Raw genomic sequence first — 18970 nt, 5'->3', positions numbered from 1 at the left:
TTAAGGACTCACTGTAACTTTAAAATTGGAAGTTGCCAACTTTTGCAGCGCTGCATATTTCTTCCGAACTGTAGCGCGAACAATAAGGTCAAGTTGGTCTCCATGTAATTCCTCTTGTTCCTCTATTATCTTTTTAGCTGAAAACACCACCGATTCATTGCACCATTCCAATTCAATTGACCTGAGTGTTGCTATTTCTCCAATTTCTGAAGGAATCTCCTCCAATTCAAGTATCGATCGAAGATGAAGCTTTATAAGACGTGGAAAGTGGGAGCTCTCTGACATTGTCCACTTTTCTAGATCACCACATTCAGACAATGTTAGTGACTTGAGACTCTGGAATTGGTCTTCCATTGTTTCCCACTCACGTGTTCTGAAACGACCTCCACCTAAATCGAGCTTCTCAAGAAGTGGCAAGGAACCTATCGTTGGCAGTATGTCGCCCCCCTCAAAATCACTTGGTAGCCCGAGAATCAACTTTTTAAGAGAGGTTGGGAAGTTGATCTTCTGTAGATACTCTCCAATATCAGGGGACTCAACCCACAACTTCAAGGATTCCAGTTTACTAAGACAGTGAAGACAGCTCAGATAGTTCACTCCATCAATTAGCTGTCCCTCATATGTCATATTCAATTCCTTGATATTGGGAATTCTTTTAACAACATCTTCACTTACATTCAAATTTATCACTCCTTTGAGCACTTCTAGATTCAACATGATAATAATGTCATCGTCCGCGCTCGGAGGATCTGGGAGATGCAATTCATACAACTCGAGATGCCTAAGTTTATACATTTTCCAGATTTCAGTTGGTGCAATTAAATCTTCTCCACCCTGAATAATTAGTGTATCTAAATTCCAAAGCAGATTGATGGAAGAAGGAATTACAAACTTCTTATTAGTAATTGCAAACCTATGGTATCGCGAGTTCATCAACTTAAACACATTTACTTGTGAATACTCCGCTTCACTCTGCCAATTATTCGAATGCAATAACCTCAAAAATCTAGAATTTGAGAATTGACCAACTCTTTGATTACCAAATACTAGATAAGAACGAGCATGGGGCATATATTCCAAGGCATCTTGTATTTTTTCCTTTGAAGTGTTTGTAGGAATAACAATACGTTGTTGGCTAATTAGTCCTCGAGGACTTTCTTCCCTTAAGACATAAAAAAACCTTTGTTTTTCAGCTTCTTTTATGGATAGATCTCTTAGTAAATCATGAATTTTGTAGGATATTACATCCCCAAGTATCCCCGACTCATGAACTAGAATGAGATTTCTATCAACTAGTTCTTTCAAGTACTGCTCCGCAATCTTTGCCATGCTTTTGTCGTCTATTGGTTTAAGAAATCCATCAGAAACCCATAGTTGGACGACTCTTGAAGCAAAAATGTTTATGTCTTCCTCGAACACTCCCATATACAAAAAACAAGGCTTTAGATAGGCAGGCAAGTGGCTATAACTCAGTTTCAATATTCTCAGGCAATAATCATCGTTCTCCGAATTCACTATTGAGCTTAAGTTTTCCTCTATGTGCTCCCAATATTCTAGTGTAACTTCTGATTTAGCCATTAGACCCCCAACAACAGCAATAGACAAAGGAAGTCCATTACACTTTTCGACAATTTTCTTTCCAATATTCTAGAGATGAGTAGGAAAACTTTGTTCCCCAAATACAGTTTTGGAGAACAAAGTCCAACTACTAACTTCGTCCAGAAATCTCATCTTAAAGACGCTATAGGAATCAGTCAAGTGGGCAACCAAGTTCGACATCCTCGTGGTTACCACAATTCGACTACCCTCACTACAATTAGGAAAGGAAAATTTCAACCTATCCCACACATCTATACTCCACATATCATCCAATATAATGAGATATCTCCTACCCCATAAGCACTTGTGTAATCTAACTTCCAATTCTTTCTCATCCATACTGCTCGAGGATCCTCCCACTCGAGTAAGAACTTCCCTAAGAGTTTCTACTACATTATAATCTTGAGAAATGGTAGCCCACACACAAATATCAAAATGCTCCTTAATAAACTTGTGTTCAAACGCACCTTTTGCAAGAGTGGTTTTGCCAATGCCACCCATCCCTACAATAGGGATGATTTGGCGACTGGTGTTTCCATCAGTAAGCCTATCCAGGAGTTGAAGAAGCACATCATCAAACCCTACCATGAGATGCTTCTTCTCAGTGGAACTGGATTTTAAACCAACATCATCAGATGCCACGTTTCTTTTATGCACTTCCTTCTCCATTGTTATCGCAGTCACCTCTTTCTTGATCAAATCCATATGTTCTATCACGTTTTGCAGATCTTGATAGAAGTGGATGCAACTGATTTGTTCATCAGCACCATCATTAGTTGTTGACGCAGAAAGTTGAATGGTGTCAATTATATAGGACTCAATCACATCTTCAGTTGTATGACTTGCATCTGCAATACGAATTAGTGCCTGAGTTACATTACAAAGATGGCAATAGTCGGATTCGACGTGATCTTTCTAGGTTCAGTTTACACAAAATAGGGTTGAAACAAAAGATATGTAAATTAGTACTCCCTCCGTCCAGTTTAGGAGTCCCGGTTTATCATTTTTTGGGGTCCCACTTTAGGAGTCACGGTTAAAATATTCCATAAATAGTATTAGGCCCCACATTCCACAGACATTTTCCCACTCACATTTTATTATAAAACTAATATAAAAAAGTAGGACCCACGTTCCACTATCTTTTTTCACCTACTTTCCTTTACATTTTCTAAAACTCATGCCGAACTCAATCGGGACTCCTAAAGTGGGACGGGGGGAGTAATTGTTGCAAATAATTCATATTAAAGACGTAAATCTGGAGTGGAATGACATTGTTATAATTTAGTCCACATCATATGTTCCCAGCACATGTCTCAGTTTTCCCCAAATTCAAATAAATGTGACACCGTTTTTTTGAATTATGAAATGGATTACGATTTAACCAAACTTTGTGATTTTTAATACTTTTTTTGTCCAGTCATAAAATCCTAGTCAAATACATGTATCGTTTCTAATCAACACATATAAATAAATAATTTGCAATATTCATGCAAAAATATTAAAATGAAAAATTATTTATTGCCAACATGATAGAAATATTAAAATAAAATAGTTAGCATCTTTTGAAGTTCCAACAAACGATAGAGCTTGCTTAAGCATTTTGAAAAAATCTACTGACCCATAATGCGAATTTCAAGTGGATCTGCTTCGTCGCTGTACTCGTATGGTGACTTGTATCCTTCGAGAAATTCCTGCAAGAAGGTAACTATTTCTGTGAGAGATTTCACTTGTTGCTTGTCAAGAGAAATCGGAGGGGAAGGATGAGTTTCGATATCATCTATGATACGCTTAAGGGAAACTAGAGCTGCATAAGCCGCCATCTTAATTCTTTGAAAACTAATGCAAAACCACAGAGTGAATTGAAATGATTAGACAAATATATCAAAGATGAATATGGTATTTTGACACCACAATTGAGACATGAAGCTTTTTTTTTTTTTTTTTGAGATAAAAAGAAAGAAAGAAAGAAAGAAAGGATATTATGAAGTAGAATGTGAAATTAGCAAAACCATTTGTATAATCCTTTCCTTTGGCCTAGCTGTTTTGATGGTATAATACATCTTGTTGCAGTTGGTTGCTGAAAATGTTTAAACAATAGTCAACTTTCCTTTAACTGAGGTATTGTCTTAACTCTGATAAAATATATACCCATTATAGATATTATATATGAAATGCATAAATAATTGGGTGTGTCAGGCTGGTTTATCTTTGATTAATTATTGGCATCCATTAATCAATTATTATAAATAATTAGCACGTACGAATCTGGCCGGCCAAAAACTTCACTTAAATATTTATGGTAATTTTCCTATATTATCACTATTTTTTACTAATTCTAATGCTAGCGAAACAATATATTTTCAAACTGGAAATGGTTAAATCATTGTTGCAAGTGGTTGTTAGATATGCTTAAATAATTGTTGCAATTGGTTGTTAGAAAAGCTTAAATATTTACCACGGCAGACTGGAAGTTAGCTCAGACTTTGTTTATGCGAATGTGTATGGTATGATATTTGCAAATTGCAGTACAAACAATGGCTAAGGTTAACTTTTTTATTCAATCGTAGATGCTACTTTCTGTTTCTAAATTATTTATCGACGCTTGCAAAATTCAACTTAAAGACGCTTTTAAAAAGCGTCCAAAAATGCAACTTAGAGACAACTAATAAGTATTAATTAGGATCCATATTTTATTACTCCCTCCGTCCCGCTTAAGATGACACGTTTTCCTTTTTAGTTTGTCCTAACTAAGATGACACATTTCCTTTTTTGGTAACTTTCTCTCTCCAATTAATACACTCTACCACTTTTTCTCACTCCTATTAAAATATTCATCTTTCTTTATCTCTCTACTTTAATACTTACACTCACCTTCTCTCTCTTCAATTAAACACTTTAACCAATAACTCCTAAAACCCCGTGCCGGCTAAGCAATGTGTCATCTTAGCCGGGACGGAGGGAGTAACTTTTTTCATCCACGTTACTTCACAAAGTCAAACAATTTTATAAAATTTGCGTCCGTCAAATATCAGCGAAGATCTCCTACTATATTTGGTGTTACATCTCCTACTAGTCATTTTATAGTAGGAGAGATAGCACCAAATGTAGTAGGTGATTTCAATGTCAAATATGGTACATCTATTGGGGATCGGAGGGAGTATGAAAGTATTAAACGAGTCATTGACAATTTCTGTATACATGCCCTGTTGAGGATTCATTGTTACAAATCTTGTATGCATTTTTTAAACCGCCATCATCAGAAGACCTCACTAAATTGAATTGGATTCATGATTCTAAGAAATGGTGAGAATTCTTGATCTCTCTCAATATCATCTCAGGACTCGATCACATTTGGACCGTCTAATGAATATTTGTTAAACACGAAGCTGAAGCTGACGATTCTAATAATTCTATACATAGAAAAGTTGAGACAGGGGATATGCATGTATGCAGTTGGTTACATGATATGCAGTCTGCAACTAAATCCTAATAATTATGTTGAAAACAGGAATCATACAAATGTGATGGTTAAAACTTAAATGTATTCTACACATTGTTGAGTGCTAGAATAAAAGAAGAGTGATAATAAAGGAAACATTATAACTTCAAAGTTTGAAGTTGCCAACTTGTGCAGCGCTTTAATTATCTTCATCTTTCTCCATAGCTGTAGCGCTTACTGTCAACTTGAAGGTCTAGTACTTGGTCGTCATGTAAATCCTCTTGTTCCTCTAATATCCTTTTAGCTGACAACACCACTGATTCATTGCAAAAGTTCAATTCACTTGACCTGAGTGTTAGTATTTCTCCGATTTCAGGAGGAATCTCCTTCAAGTCATTTATAAAAATAAGATGAAGCTTTATAAGACGTGGAAAGTGGGAGCTCTCTGACACTGTCCAATTTTCTAGATCACCACATTGATACAATTTTAGTGACTTGAGACTCTGGAATTGGCCATCCGTTGTTTCCCACTCGCGTGTTCTGAAGCGGCCTCCGCATACTTCGAGCTCCTCAATAAGTGGTAAGGAACCTATCGTTGGCAGTATGTCGTCCCACTCAAAATCACTTGGTAGCCCGAGAATCAACTTTTTAAGAGAGGGTGGGAAGTTTATCTTCAGCAGATACTTTCCAATATCAGTAGAGTTGGTATACAACATCAAGGATTCCAGTTTACTAAAACATTCAAGACAACTTATATAGTTCATTTTATCAATTAGCTGCCCCTCATATCTCATACTCAATTCCTTGATATTGGGAATTCTTTTAACAACATCTTCAATTACATTGAAATTTTTCACAACTTTAAGCACTTCTAGATTCTCCATCATAATAATACCATCATCGTCCGCGCTTGGGGGATCTGGGAGATGCAATGTCCCATATGCAACCTCGAGATGCTTAAGTTTATACATTTTCCAGATTTCAATTGGTGCAGTAAAATTTCCCGTACAACTAATAATCAGTGTATCTAGATTCCAAAGCAGATCTATAGAAGAAGGAATTACAAACTTCTTATAAGTATCAAGACGATGATATCGTGAGTTCATCAACCGAAACACATTTAGTTGTGAATACTCCTCTTCACTTAGACTACCATGCGCATGCGAGATCCTCAATAATCTTGAATTTGGGAACTGAACAACTTTTCTACTACCAAATACTAGGTAACAACGAGCATGGGGCATATATTCCAAGGCATTCAGGATTTTTTCCTTTGAAGTGCTTCCATGAATAACAATACGTTGTTGGCTAATTAGTCCCTGAGGACTTTGATCACTCAAGATATGAAAAAACCTCTGTTTTTCAGCTTCTTTCACGGATAGATCTCTAAGTAAATCATGAATTTTGTAGGATTTTACGTTACCAAGTATCTCCAACTCATGAACTAGAATGAGATTTCTATCCACTAGTTCTTTCAAGTATTGTTCGGCAATTGTTGTCAAGCTGTTGTTGTCTATTGATTTAAGGAATCCTTCAGAAACCCATAATTGGATGATTTTTGCATGATCAATTTCACTGTCTTCCTCAAACACTCCCATATACAAAAAACAAGGCATTAGATAGGCGGGCAAGTGGTTATAGCTCAGTTTCAATGTTCTCAAACAATAATCATCCTCCTCCGAATTCACTATTGACGTTAAGTTTTCCTCTATTTGCTCCCAATATTCTATACTAACTTCGTCTAGAAATCTCATCTTAAAGACGCTATACGAATCAGTCAAGTGGGCAGCTAAGTTCGACATCCTCGTTGTTACTACTATTCGACTACCCTCACTACAATCAGGGAACGAAAATTTCAACCTATCCCACACATCTATACTCCACATATCATCCAATATAATGAGATACCTCCTACCCCATAAGCACTGGTGTAATCTAACTTCCAATTCTTTCTCATCCATACTGCTCGAGGATCCTCCCACTCGAGTGAGAACTTCCCTAAGGGTTTCTACTACATTATAATCTTGAGAAATGGTAACCCAAACACAGATATCAAAATGCTCCTTAATAAACTTGTGTTCAAACGCACCTTTTGCAAGAGTGGTTTTGCCGATGCCACCCATCCCTACGATAGGGATGATTTGGCGGCTGGTGTTTCCATCGGTAAGCCTATCCAGGAGTTGAAGAAGCACATCATCAAACCCTACCATTAAATGCTTCTTCTCATCAGTGGAACTGAATCTCAAACCAACATCATCAGATGCCACCTTTCTCTTGTGCTCTTCCTTCACCGTTGTTATTACAGTCACCTCTTTCTTGATCAAATCCATTTTTTCTATCACATTTTGCAGATCTTGATAGAAATGGATGCAATTGATTTGTTCATCAGTTGCTGCGGCAGAAAGCTGGATTGTGTCAATAATATAGGACTCGATCACATCTTCAACCGCATGAGTTGCATCTGCAATGGGAACAAGTTTTAGATATGAGCAGATCCATATTATATTTAAAAAAAATCTACTCACCCTTAATAAGAATCTCCAATGGATCTGCTTCGTCTCTATACTCGTATGGTGACTTGTAGCTTTCGAGAAATTCCTGCAAGAAGGTAACCATTTCGGTGAGAGATTTCACTTGTTGGTTGTCGAGAGAAATCGGAGGGGAAGGATGAGTTTCAATATCATCTATAATACGCATAAGAGAAACTAGAGCTGCATAAGCAGCCATCTTAATTCTATGAATAATAATGCTCAAATTAAACACAATATGAATTGAAATGATGAGACAAATATAGCAAAGAAAGAAAGGATATATACTGTATGAAGTAGAATGTGAAATTAACAAGACAATTTTTATAAGCACTAGCATAATTCTTTGACCTATCTAATTTGATGTATAATATTACTTGTTGCAGTTGGTTGTTCGGAATGTATTAACAAAAGTCAACTTTCAGGTTTGCCTTAACTCTGATAAAATATTCCCCTTATGATTATTTATATATGAAATGCATAAATAACTGGGCGTGACAGGCAGGTTCATCTTTGATAATATATTGGCACAATTAGCATGAATAATTGTGGCGAATCTGGCCCAACTTCACTTAATATTTATGGTAAATTTCCTATATTTTTATTCCCTTTAACTAATTCTAAAGCTAGCGCAACAATACATTTTCCTTAAGTTTTAGATGAGAAGTATAGTTGATGTCATGTTGACTTGGTGCCAACACAGTTTGGAGTTCGGACTTTGGACCATTTCCGCAACTAATCCACTATTAAAAAATCTAGTTGTCATTATTATTAGACTTCCGTTATTTGTAATTTGTAGTATTTAGGATAGAAAAAGTCCCATCATATCCTCACCTCTACATTCCACATATCATCCATTATACTTGAGATATCTTGTACCTGCTTAAGTCATTTTCACTCTCATTGCTTAAGCCCTCTCTTGTTTGAGAGAGAACTTTAGTAAGAGTTTCAACTTTCAACTCTATTAAAATCTTGAGAAATGGTGGCCCAGGCACACACATAAATATCAAAACGATCCTTCATAAGCTTGTGTTCGAACGCACTTCTTGCAAGAGTGATTTGGCTGATTCCACCATACCTACGATAGGAATGATTTAGCGATTGGTGTTTTAAGCATATACATGAGTGAGATTTGCATGTAGTTTGCAACTAATAATAATGCTGAAAACAGGAATTATATAAATGTGATGGCTAAATATATTCTACATAAATACCCGATGAGCTGGAACTCGGAGGCTTGTCTTTCAGGCTTCAAGATCATAAAGATATATAGCATCGTTAGAATAATGATTTATAGGGTCGCGTTAAAATAAAATCAATCTTCTAATCCAAAAGCCAGAACTATCTCAATATTATGTACTAAAATTATCAACACAAAGACAAAACTTTCTCAATAGATTTGTGTTGATAAAATTATATCTTTGTGTTGAGATTTAAATTTACATGTTATGTGGAGAAAGTTATACATAATGTTGAAGTTTTGGGTTCTGAATTGAGAATTAGTTAATATCTATCCAAGATATATACCCTTCCATATCACCAATTCGAGTCCAAAATACACGTAGCTAGTAAAGGTATTTTAAGAATTCATTGGATCTAATGCCTAAAATAATTCATTTATACTAGTGTCACTGACCACTATCACCATTTCAATTACTATTATTTTTTTCTACTTAACAAATTTGCATCAAAACTCTGTGTCATCTCTAAAGTCTCCATTTTTAACCAACAATAAGAGAATCTTTATTGTATTTATAAAGGTCTTATTTTATTTATTAGCAGTTTTATAATTGAATGTTTAGCGTTTCGGAATTGGATAGTGAATATTTCATCTAACACTCCAAAATTGACGAGTCTAACTTGTGGTCAATAATGCAGAAGGTAATTAGTTGTCCGACTTAAACGAAGAATTGCAGTACGAAAAGCGAACGAGAGAGAAAACTTCACTAGAATTAGGGGGGAAAACATACATACAGGAAGAGTAATAATATTAGTTAGTCTAAAAGTAAGGTGACTCAGTAAATTTAAAGCTGGAAGTTGCCAACTTCTTCAATGCTTCATCAATCTTATCAACTTTAGCGTGAAAAAAAAGGTCAAGTTGGTCTCCATATAAATCCTCTTGTTCCTCTAATATCTTTTTAGCTGCCAACACCAAAGATTTATTGCACCATTCCAATGCAATTGACCTGAGTGTTGGTATTTCTCCAATTTCCGCAGGAATCTCCTTCAATTCATGTAACCAAGAAAGACAAAGCTCTACAAGAAGTGGAAAGTGGGAGCTCTCTGACACTGTCCACTTTTCTAGATCACCACAATTATGCAATGTTAGTGACTTGAGACTCTGGAATTGGCCTTCCATTGTTTCCCACTCACGCGTTTCGAAGCGACCTTCATATAATTCGAGCTTCTCAAGAAGTGGTAAGGAACCTATCTTTACCAGTATGTGCTCCAACTCAAAACGATTATGTAGCTGGAGAATCAACATTTTAAGGGAGGGTGGCAAGTTGGCCTTCTGCAGATGATTTCCAATATCAGTGGAGTGAACCCACAACTCCAAGGATTCCAGTTTACTAAGACATTCAAGACATCTCAGATAGTTCACTCCATCAGCCGAATATCTCATATTCAATTCCTGCCCTCATATAACACATTCAATGTCTTTATATTGGAAATTCTTTTAACAACATCTGCACTTACATTGAAATTTTTCAGTCCTACAAGCACTTCTAGATTCTCCATCATCATAATATCATCGTCCTCCTCACTCGGAGGATCCGGGAGATGCAATTTCCAAGCATCAAACTCGAGATGCCTAAGTTTATACATTTTCCAGATTTCAGTTGGTGCAGTAAATGTTTCATCACATCTAATAATCAGTGTATCTAGATTCCAAAACAGATAATTGATGGAAGAAGGAATTACAAAACTCCATAAAGTTGTAAGAGTATGGTATCGTGAATTCATCAACCTAAACAAATTTAGTTGTGCAAACTCCTTTTCATATAGCGTACCACACGTATGCAATATCCTCAGAAATCTAGAATTTGGGAACTGAACAACTTTTCTATTACCAAATACTAGATAAGAACGAGCGTGGGGCATATATTTCAAGGCATCCTGGATTTTTTTCTTTGAAGTGCTTTCAGGAATAACAATACGTTGTTGGCTAATTAGTCCTTGAGGACTTCTATCCCTCAAGACATAAAAAAACCTCTGTTTTTCAGCTTCTTTCATAGATAGATCTCTTAGTAAATCATGAATTTTGTAGGATATTACATTCCCAAGTATCCCCAATTTATGAACTAGAATGAGATTTCTATCAACTAGTTCTTTCAAGTATTGTTCGGCAATTGTTGTCAAGCTTTTGTTGTCTATTGATTTAAGAAATCCTTCAGAAACCCATAGTTGGACGATTTCTGAAGGATCAATTTCACTATCTTCCTCAAACACTCCCATATACAAAAAACAAGGCTTTAGATAGGCGGGCAAGTGGTTATAGCTCAGTTTCAATGTTCTCAAACAATAATCATCCGCCTCTGAATTCACTATTGAGCTCAAGTTTTCCTCTATTTGCTCCCAATATTCTAGTATAACTTCGGATTTAGCCATTAGACCCCCTATCACAACAATAGACAAAGGAAGTCCATTACACTTTTTCACAATTCTCTTCCCAATACTCTCTAGTTGAGTAGGAAAGCTTTGTTCTCCAAATACAATTTTGGAGAACAAGGTCCAACTACTAACCACGTCTAAAAATCCAATCTTAGCAAGGCTATAGGAATTAGTCAAGTGGGCAGCCAAGTTTGACATCCTCGTGGTCACTACTATTCGACTACCCCCACCACAATCAGGAAAGGAAAATTTCAACCTATCCCACACATCTATACTCCACATATCATCCAATATAATGAGATACCTCCAACCCCATAAGCACTTGTGTAATCTAACTTTCAATTCTTCCTCATCCATAGTGCTCGAGGATCCTCCTGCTCGAGTGAGAACTTCCCTAAGAGTTTCTACTATATTATAATCTTGGGAAATGGTAGTCCACACGCAAATATCAAAACGATCCTTAATTAGCTTGTGTTGAAACGCACCTTTTGCAAGAGTGGTTTTGCCGATGCCACCCATCCCTACGATAGGGATGATTTGGCGACTGGTGTTTCCATCAGTAAGCCTATCCAGGAGTTGAAGAAGCACATCATCAAACCCTATCATGAGATGCTTCTTCTCAGTGGAAATGAGTCTTAAACCAGCATCATCATCAGATGCCACCTTTCTCTTGTGCTCTTCCTTTTCCATTGTCACCTCTTTCTTGATCAAATCGATTTTCTCTATCACATTTTGCAGATCTTGATAGAAATGGATGCAACTGATTTGTTCATCACCACCATCGTCAGTTGCTGCTGCAGAAAGCTGGATTGTGTCAATAATATAGGACTCGATCACATCTTCAACTGCATGAGTTGCATCTGCAATGGGAACAAGTTATAGATATGAATAGATGACAACAGCAGATCCATATTATATTGTGAACATCTTTCTATCAATGTTCTAACAAACAATAGATCTTGCGTTAATATTTAAAAAATCTACTCACCCATAATAAGAATCTCCAATGGATCTGCTTCGTCGCTATACTCGTATGGTGACTTGTAGCCTTCGAGAAATTCCTGCAAGAAGGTAACTATTTCGCTGAGAGATTTCACTTGTTGCTTGTCAAGAGAAATCGGAGGGGAAGGATGAGTTTCAATATCATCTATAATACGCATGAGAGAAACAAGAGCTGCATAAGCAGCCATCTTAATTCTATGAATAATAATGCACAAATTAAACACAATATGAATTGAATGATGAGACAAAAATATAACAAAGAAAGAAAGGATATATATTATGAAGTAGAATGTGAAATTGGCAATACAATTTTTATAAGCACTAGCATATAAGTAATTCTTTGACCTGTCTAATTTGATACTCCACAATACTCCTATTACTTGTTGCAGTTGGTTGTGGGGAATGTATTAACAAAAGTCAACTTTTAGTTTTTGCCTCAACTCTGATAAAATATTCCCCTTATGATTATTTATATATATGAAATGCATAATAACTGGGCGTGACAGGCAGATTCTAATATATTGGCACAATTAGTATGAATGGTTGGCACGAATCTGGCCCAACTTCACTTAAATATTTATGGTAAATTTCCTATATTTTCATTCTCTTTGACTGACTCTAAAGCTAGCGCAACAATTCATTTTCCTTATTTTTAGATGAGAAGTATAGTTGATGACTTGGTGCCTAGTTGTCAATCTTATTTGACTTCCATTATTGTATTTAGGAAAGAAAAAGTCCCATCTTATCCCGCACCTCTACATTATACTGAGATATCTCCTGTTTTCACTCTCATTGCTCAAGCCCTCTCCTGTTTGGCCTAGTAGTTTCAACTTTCAACTATATTAAAATCTTGAAAAATGACAGCCCACGCACAATATCAAAACGATCCTTAATAAGCTTGCAAGTGTGGTTTTGCCGATCCCACCCATCCCTACAACAAGAATGATTTAGTTATTGGTGTTTTAAGCCTATACATGAGTTCAAGAAGCATATTAGTGCACTGGATCTTAAGCCGCCATCATCAGAATCCACATTTCTCCGCTGCTCCCTCGTTATCACAATCATCTCTTTCTTCATTAAATCCATTTCTTCTATCACATGTTGCAGATCTTCATAGAAGTTGATGCAACTGATTTGTACATCATCACCATCATCAGTTGCTGCAGTTGCTGCTGCAGAAAGCTGAATGGTGCCGTTTATATAGGATTCAATTCAATCACATCTTCAGCCGCATGAGCTTAAATACCAATGAATATTTGGACTCTAATGGATCTTGACTAGTCAGATGTACAAATACCATACATTGTTACTTGTTAGTCAGATATGCAAATTCCATACTATTTTTAAAACTTATTAAAATCGAATCTAAATATTTATTGTTAGTATGCCTTGAATCTGTATAGGATTGTGTTTCCTAATTGGAATAGGATTATGTTTCTGAATTAGGGTATGATTTTATGTGTGCCTAAATCCAATTAGATCCAATCTGTAGCCATAATCCGAAAACACTCTGAATAAAATTTGTAAATTTGTTCTTCATTCCTGCCCGTGGACGTAGCCAACAACATTGGTGAACCACGTAAATATGTGTCTTCTTTAAGTTTTTGTTTGTCTCGATTACACAATTGCTCTATTCTGTCACAACAAACTGGTAACAGAGCCTGGTTTTCGAACCTAGGGTTTCTGAATTCCGCATCTGTTAGGGTTTCTGGGTTTCTGTGTTAATCGATCAAGATGTCTGCTCTGAACGTGGAGGTCGACAAATTCACTGAGAGAAGTTTGTTCGTCTGGCATTGTAATTATGCGTTTCCAAGGTGAATTCGGTTTATGGCAAATCTGAGGCAAGGAAGGAGAAGTATGTTCATCTGGCATTGTAATGATACGTCTGCAAGGGAGAATTCAAGTCAAGGTGGAGATTTGTTAGTATGCTTTGAATCTGTAGAGGATTGTGTTTCCTAATTGGAATAGGATTATGTTTCCGAATTAGGATATGATTTTATGTGTGCCTATTTATATGGGAGTAGGACACATAATTCTGTGATTTGACAAATCCAATATGTAGCCATAATCTGAAAACCGCAGTCATAATATAATTTGTTCTCCATTCTTGCCCGTGGACGTAGCCAACACAACGTTGGTGAACCACGTAAATTCTGTGTCTATTTACGTTCTTTTGTTTCTCGATTCACAATTGCCCTGTCTGTCACAACATTTATATACATGAAAAGTTGAGAACAGAGGATCCGTATGTACCTGGTAACATGTTATGTAGTTTGCAACTAAATCCTTATAATTATGTTGAAAACAGAAATCATACAAATGTGATGGCTAGATGTATTCTGCACATTCTTCTTGAATGCCAAAACTAGTAGAAAAACCGTCTCCTTCTTCTGACTGGTACAGCCGGCGACGTGGTTTTCCCGTTATCCGGGAACTCCCAACGCGCAACCATACCATCCCAGGATGAGCTCACCAGCATAGGGTAGAACGGGTGCCAGTTGCAGTCCCGCACCGGATCCTCATGGTAATCGAGTTTTGCAACTAGATCGCCACTCAACTGTGGAACATAAATCAAATATAAGATCGAGACCCAAAACTTACATGAGCCATCTAACTAGTAATGATCCATCTAACTCATTAGTATATCTAACTTCATACACATTTTTCATTGGCCATTGTTATTAAACCAGGCATAGTTCAATGCCTTTTATTGGAAACTAAGTATAAAGTAAAAATGGTGCTCAATATTGCAACACACAGGAAAACATTGTATAAAAAGGATATAACACGTACCACATCATAAACATAAACGCAAGAATCAGTTGATCCCGTATATATATACCTTTGCCCGGTGCTGCAGATATGAAAACAAAACAACAATAATAAATAGAAGGTGAGAATATGGGCCATATAAGTCCAAATTTTGACAAGATACAGACATGCAACAGACTAGCAGTGATTATGATCAGAAGAAACATAAACATCAATGTAAAACGATATATTTAAGAGTCAAGTCATTAGTATAACAGTTCAATCATCACATTCAAAAGCCAGTATGCCGTGTAAAAGTTTATATGCTCCGTTGACCTTACCAACTGAAACATTAAGACAGAACAGAACCACTGAATCATAGTTTACCTAAATGCTGGCGAGAAATAACAGCGTATCAGAGTGCGTAAGACAGTATGTCCCTTATACGTAGCTATTGACAGATCATCGCGAAGCTTCAGATTTCTAGCCTGTTCAGGATATTCCATCCATCTATAGTCCCATTCAGAATATCGGCGTCTTGGCACGCTGAAGCAAAAAAACATAAATGCTCGTCACTATATTAAAAAAGGCTACAGCCTAACCCAGTTTGGTAACAAAATTAAAACTCAAAAGAGGTATGTGCAAAGTATCATTTGAGTGCACAAATCAACCAGAGGGAAAGTATTCTCATAAAGCATGTAAAAAATGCAGCCAAAAACAGAAACATACTAATTGACATTAGATGACATCTTCCTTATGTCCCAAAGTTTAATGGATTGATCTTTTCCATTTGAGATAAAGTAACGTCCATCTCCACGGGTATCAATGAATGTGATGCCTTCTAAATGTCCCATCAGGACTCCAGCAGCTTGCCCCTTGGTTGCAAGGCAACGCCTGTCCCAAACCTGATAGGAACCAAACAATGTTGAAATATTTGAAATTTAGTGTATGGTCATGAAAACGGAAGACATTGCATTGTTATGCTCAAAGCATAGAATATCTAAATGCAGAAAACATCAGGTGTTACAGTACCGTTCTCAGATTCCGCTGACATATTTGGTGTGCATATTGAACAATTTAGCTATTCAAGGTCTAGTACGGCAACCGGTCGAAAAGGTATTTACATTACGGATGGATATGACACACTATCCATGGCATAAGCTAAACAACTACCAACATGCTTTTTTGAGACAAGATAATTTTGCAAGAGAAATAACATTGTTGAGCATATAATTTATCTTTTCTTAAAAAAAGAACAAAAGAAAAAAAACACCATCTTGTGGCAGAAAAGGGCAGGATAAAACTTCAAGTTGACTAATCCTAAAATGACGAAGAAACATTACTTTGCACAGGCGATCATCGCTTCCCGAATATATGATGTTGCCACTTTCATCCGCAAAGCATACAGAATTGACATCAGCCTGCACAAAAAGTGATTTGTACAACAAACTCTTTTGCATATCAAATTTTGAGAAGAAATAAATATCCACAAAATCTCCAAAACTCATATTACTATAAAAGGTCTCACCAGAAGCATTTCTGAAAACAATTATAAGAGCTGTGATTTGAAAACTATACTACACATAAATACCCGATGAGCTGGAATTCGGAGGCTTAGCTTTCTGGCTTCAAGATCATAAACATATATCGCATCATCACTGCTAGCAGCAACAATTTCTCGCCCATCAGTAGAAAACTTTACGGAGAAGATGCCAAAAGAATAGTTCTCATAATCATCAACGTTGGACGAAAATTCAAGACCTTCATGAATCTCCTGAAAAAGAAACCAATTGTTACAGAATTGCATTGATAAACTGTGACCTATAATTTTCCTATAACACACAATTACATGTTTAGTTGCAATAAATGCCACCAGTGAAACATTTCATCAGCAAATAACCCATGAAGGTTCACGATTTGTAACTTACTGTCAGACAAATAATAAAGTCTTTTGTAATGCATTTAAGAAGAAAATGTTAAGGGAACTGGAAACACAAACCGTCACGTTTGCAAGAGACTGCTTTGTACCAGATCCAACATCTACAATATGGACAACTGGAGAGATGCTTGAATATACCTGTGAGATTACATAAATCCCGAGATAAAAATGGAATACCATCAGCAGTAAGGAAAAATGGAATACAGTAGTAGGCGAAATCTTATGCGAGAAGAGAGTGATCTTACAAGAAATCGACGATCTGGTGACAGAGAAGTATCAGTGATAGTCCACCTCAAGCTCCTAGCATAAATATCTTTATGAACTTTCCATCCATGATCAACGTCATATATTTTGATATGACTTTCCTGTCGAAGAAACAAGGAAAATGCTCATCAATAACCGAAATTTCTGCATGCACAACTTCCAAATTTATAACCAATATTTCAAATCATCAGCGATACCTGAAATCCAGCAACGAAAAGAGAACCATCATCAGAAAATTGCGACACATATGCACAACTCGTCATCTTATCAACCACAGAGGGGGTACTACGGACAGGCAAATACCGGCTCAAAACATGACAAGAATCTGATGTAGAAAACCTCCCTTTCCCACTGTAGTTGCACTCTCTACCCATCATCATTTGCACTGGCGAAACGAGCGGTGCAGTACTCTCTCCAGGCAACACATGCCTCAGATGCTTGTGTGGCGCGGACCTTAACTTTGTCACCTGCGCAAATTCATCATCGGCACAGCCTATTCGGACATAGCCACACGATTCTGCATACTCGTCGAAGCCAACTCCAGGATTAATGTATCCTCTCACCCTACTCATTTTCCAATTTTTTCTCCTACTCACCAAGAGAAGGAATTAACTGCTAGAATAAAAAAAAGTTCAAACATCAAAACTATAACAAACATATAAATGCACCTATTTGCAGAGAGAGAATAAAAACTAGGAGGCTATAAACAAAGATCAAATAGACAAGTTCATAATGGCCTCAAACCTCAAAAAAAAAGAAACTCATTAATTCTTAATTAAATATACAAATGCACTTAATCAGAGATAGACAACAAAAGCTTAAAAGACATAAACGAAAATTAAATAGAAAGATTCCAATGAAGACCTCAATTTCATACACGAGCTTGCCGAGAGATTATTCATAAAAAATTATCACTATCGAAATCGGAAACACATATATAAGATTAAGAGAATCATCACAACTTCATCAATCACGAAGAATCAAATAACTCAATTAAAAAAAAGTAATTCTAAAAAACAACAATGAGCTCTCACCAGCGATTCCAGCTTCAATCACTGCTACCACTAAAATTCCTCACTTATAACAAGGATAGGAAGAGAGTTAGAGCGAAACGGTCGGCAATCGTAAGCAGTGATGTCACAGCACAAACGGCGGAGCATTGAGAATTTTGGTGAGATGAAAATTCCAGCTACAACATTATACTACCTGAGTAAAATTTGTGCGACTAAGAAAGGGGAATCCGATTTTTTGTTAGGTTGATTTTGAGAATTTCTTATGTGAGTGATGAGAAAATCAAGAAGGCGGTTGGGCTTTCAATAGCGGCTTCGAAGTCGCGTGTGCCCACACTCGTGTGATCGCGTGGCGAAATCCTGTCCAAATATGAGTGTGTGCTGATTATAGATATAATGGGCATTAAATAGATAATAAGTTGACATTTTAAATGTTGAGATATTTTTTTGGAATATGTTTTAATATTATTATACTCCCTCCGTCCAGAAAGATGTCACATTCGTAGGATGTTACGAAATTTTAGGAGGTTTTGTATTATGTGTTAGATAGAAAGAGAAAATATAATATTATTTATTATGAGAGAAAATTTTTTAATTAGAAATGTAACATTTTTAGCCGGACAAACTAAAAAGGAAAGTAAGACATCTTTTATGGAACAGAAAATACTATATAGAACTATAACCAAATATTTTTTCTCTATAGTTTAGTACTCCCTCCATTCCATAGTAATGGATGCGTTTTTTTTCGGCACTGAGATTAAGAAAAATTGTGTTAGGTGAATTAAGTAAAGAGAGAATATAGTGGAAAATAGAAAAGATAGAGTGA

At 36.4% G+C, this 18970-nt stretch overlaps 5 protein-coding genes across 7 annotated transcripts; all 5 read right to left on the bottom strand.

Annotated features, from left to right (window-relative positions):
• LOC125221411 (putative late blight resistance protein homolog R1B-8) lies at positions 1 to 1578 on the bottom strand. The gene has a single exon (XM_048123529.1). It carries the CDS (start codon positions 1576 to 1578, stop codon positions 1 to 3), a length of 1578 nt encoding a protein of 525 aa, XP_047979486.1.
• Positions 1260 to 3527, bottom strand: LOC125220116 (disease resistance protein RPP13-like). Its single transcript, XM_048122252.1, has 2 exons — positions 3218 to 3527; positions 1260 to 2447 (listed from the first exon to the last, which is right to left on the bottom strand). Exons 1-2 carry the CDS (start codon positions 3417 to 3419, stop codon positions 1648 to 1650), a joined length of 1002 nt encoding a protein of 333 aa, XP_047978209.1. The 5' UTR covers positions 3420 to 3527; the 3' UTR covers positions 1260 to 1647.
• A 1717-nt stretch (positions 3528 to 5244) lies between these two features.
• Positions 5245 to 7776, bottom strand: LOC125220115 (putative late blight resistance protein homolog R1B-14). The gene is made up of 2 exons (XM_048122251.1): positions 7564 to 7776; positions 5245 to 7499 (listed from the first exon to the last, which is right to left on the bottom strand). The coding sequence occupies exons 1-2, from the start codon at positions 7763 to 7765 to the stop codon at positions 5248 to 5250; spliced, it is 2454 nt and encodes an 817-aa protein (XP_047978208.1). The 5' UTR covers positions 7766 to 7776; the 3' UTR covers positions 5245 to 5247.
• Positions 7777 to 9493: 1717 nt separating this feature from the next.
• LOC125224458 (putative late blight resistance protein homolog R1B-16) lies at positions 9494 to 12425 on the bottom strand. The gene is made up of 3 exons (XM_048127861.1): positions 12167 to 12425; positions 10264 to 12038; positions 9494 to 10198 (listed from the first exon to the last, which is right to left on the bottom strand). The coding sequence occupies exons 1-3, from the start codon at positions 12366 to 12368 to the stop codon at positions 9566 to 9568; spliced, it is 2610 nt and encodes an 869-aa protein (XP_047983818.1). The 5' UTR covers positions 12369 to 12425; the 3' UTR covers positions 9494 to 9565.
• A 1952-nt stretch (positions 12426 to 14377) lies between these two features.
• Positions 14378 to 18476, bottom strand: LOC125223093 (LEC14B homolog). Of its 3 annotated transcripts, none has more exons than XM_048126066.1 (10): positions 18169 to 18476; positions 17332 to 17749; positions 17116 to 17235; positions 16931 to 17008; positions 16523 to 16705; positions 16275 to 16352; positions 15661 to 15836; positions 15319 to 15477; positions 14974 to 15034; positions 14378 to 14737 (listed from the first exon to the last, which is right to left on the bottom strand). In XM_048126066.1, the coding sequence occupies exons 2-10, from the start codon at positions 17704 to 17706 to the stop codon at positions 14546 to 14548; spliced, it is 1422 nt and encodes a 473-aa protein (XP_047982023.1). In that variant the 5' UTR covers positions 17707 to 17749; positions 18169 to 18476; the 3' UTR covers positions 14378 to 14545. The 3 variants fall into 3 exon arrangements, with proteins under 3 accessions (XP_047982023.1, XP_047982024.1, XP_047982022.1); XM_048126067.1 differs by having other exon boundaries at positions 17332 to 17722; XM_048126065.1 differs by having other exon boundaries at positions 17332 to 17746; positions 18169 to 18475.
• Between the last annotated feature and the right edge of the window lie 494 nt (positions 18477 to 18970).

The sequence above is a fragment of the Salvia hispanica genome, chromosome 4 (genome assembly GCF_023119035.1).
Source record: "Salvia hispanica cultivar TCC Black 2014 chromosome 4, UniMelb_Shisp_WGS_1.0, whole genome shotgun sequence".
Taxonomy (NCBI): Eukaryota; Viridiplantae; Streptophyta; class Magnoliopsida; order Lamiales; family Lamiaceae; genus Salvia; species Salvia hispanica.
Note: the sequence above shows the minus strand (reverse complement) of the source record. Positions and strands in the feature narration are given on the sequence as shown.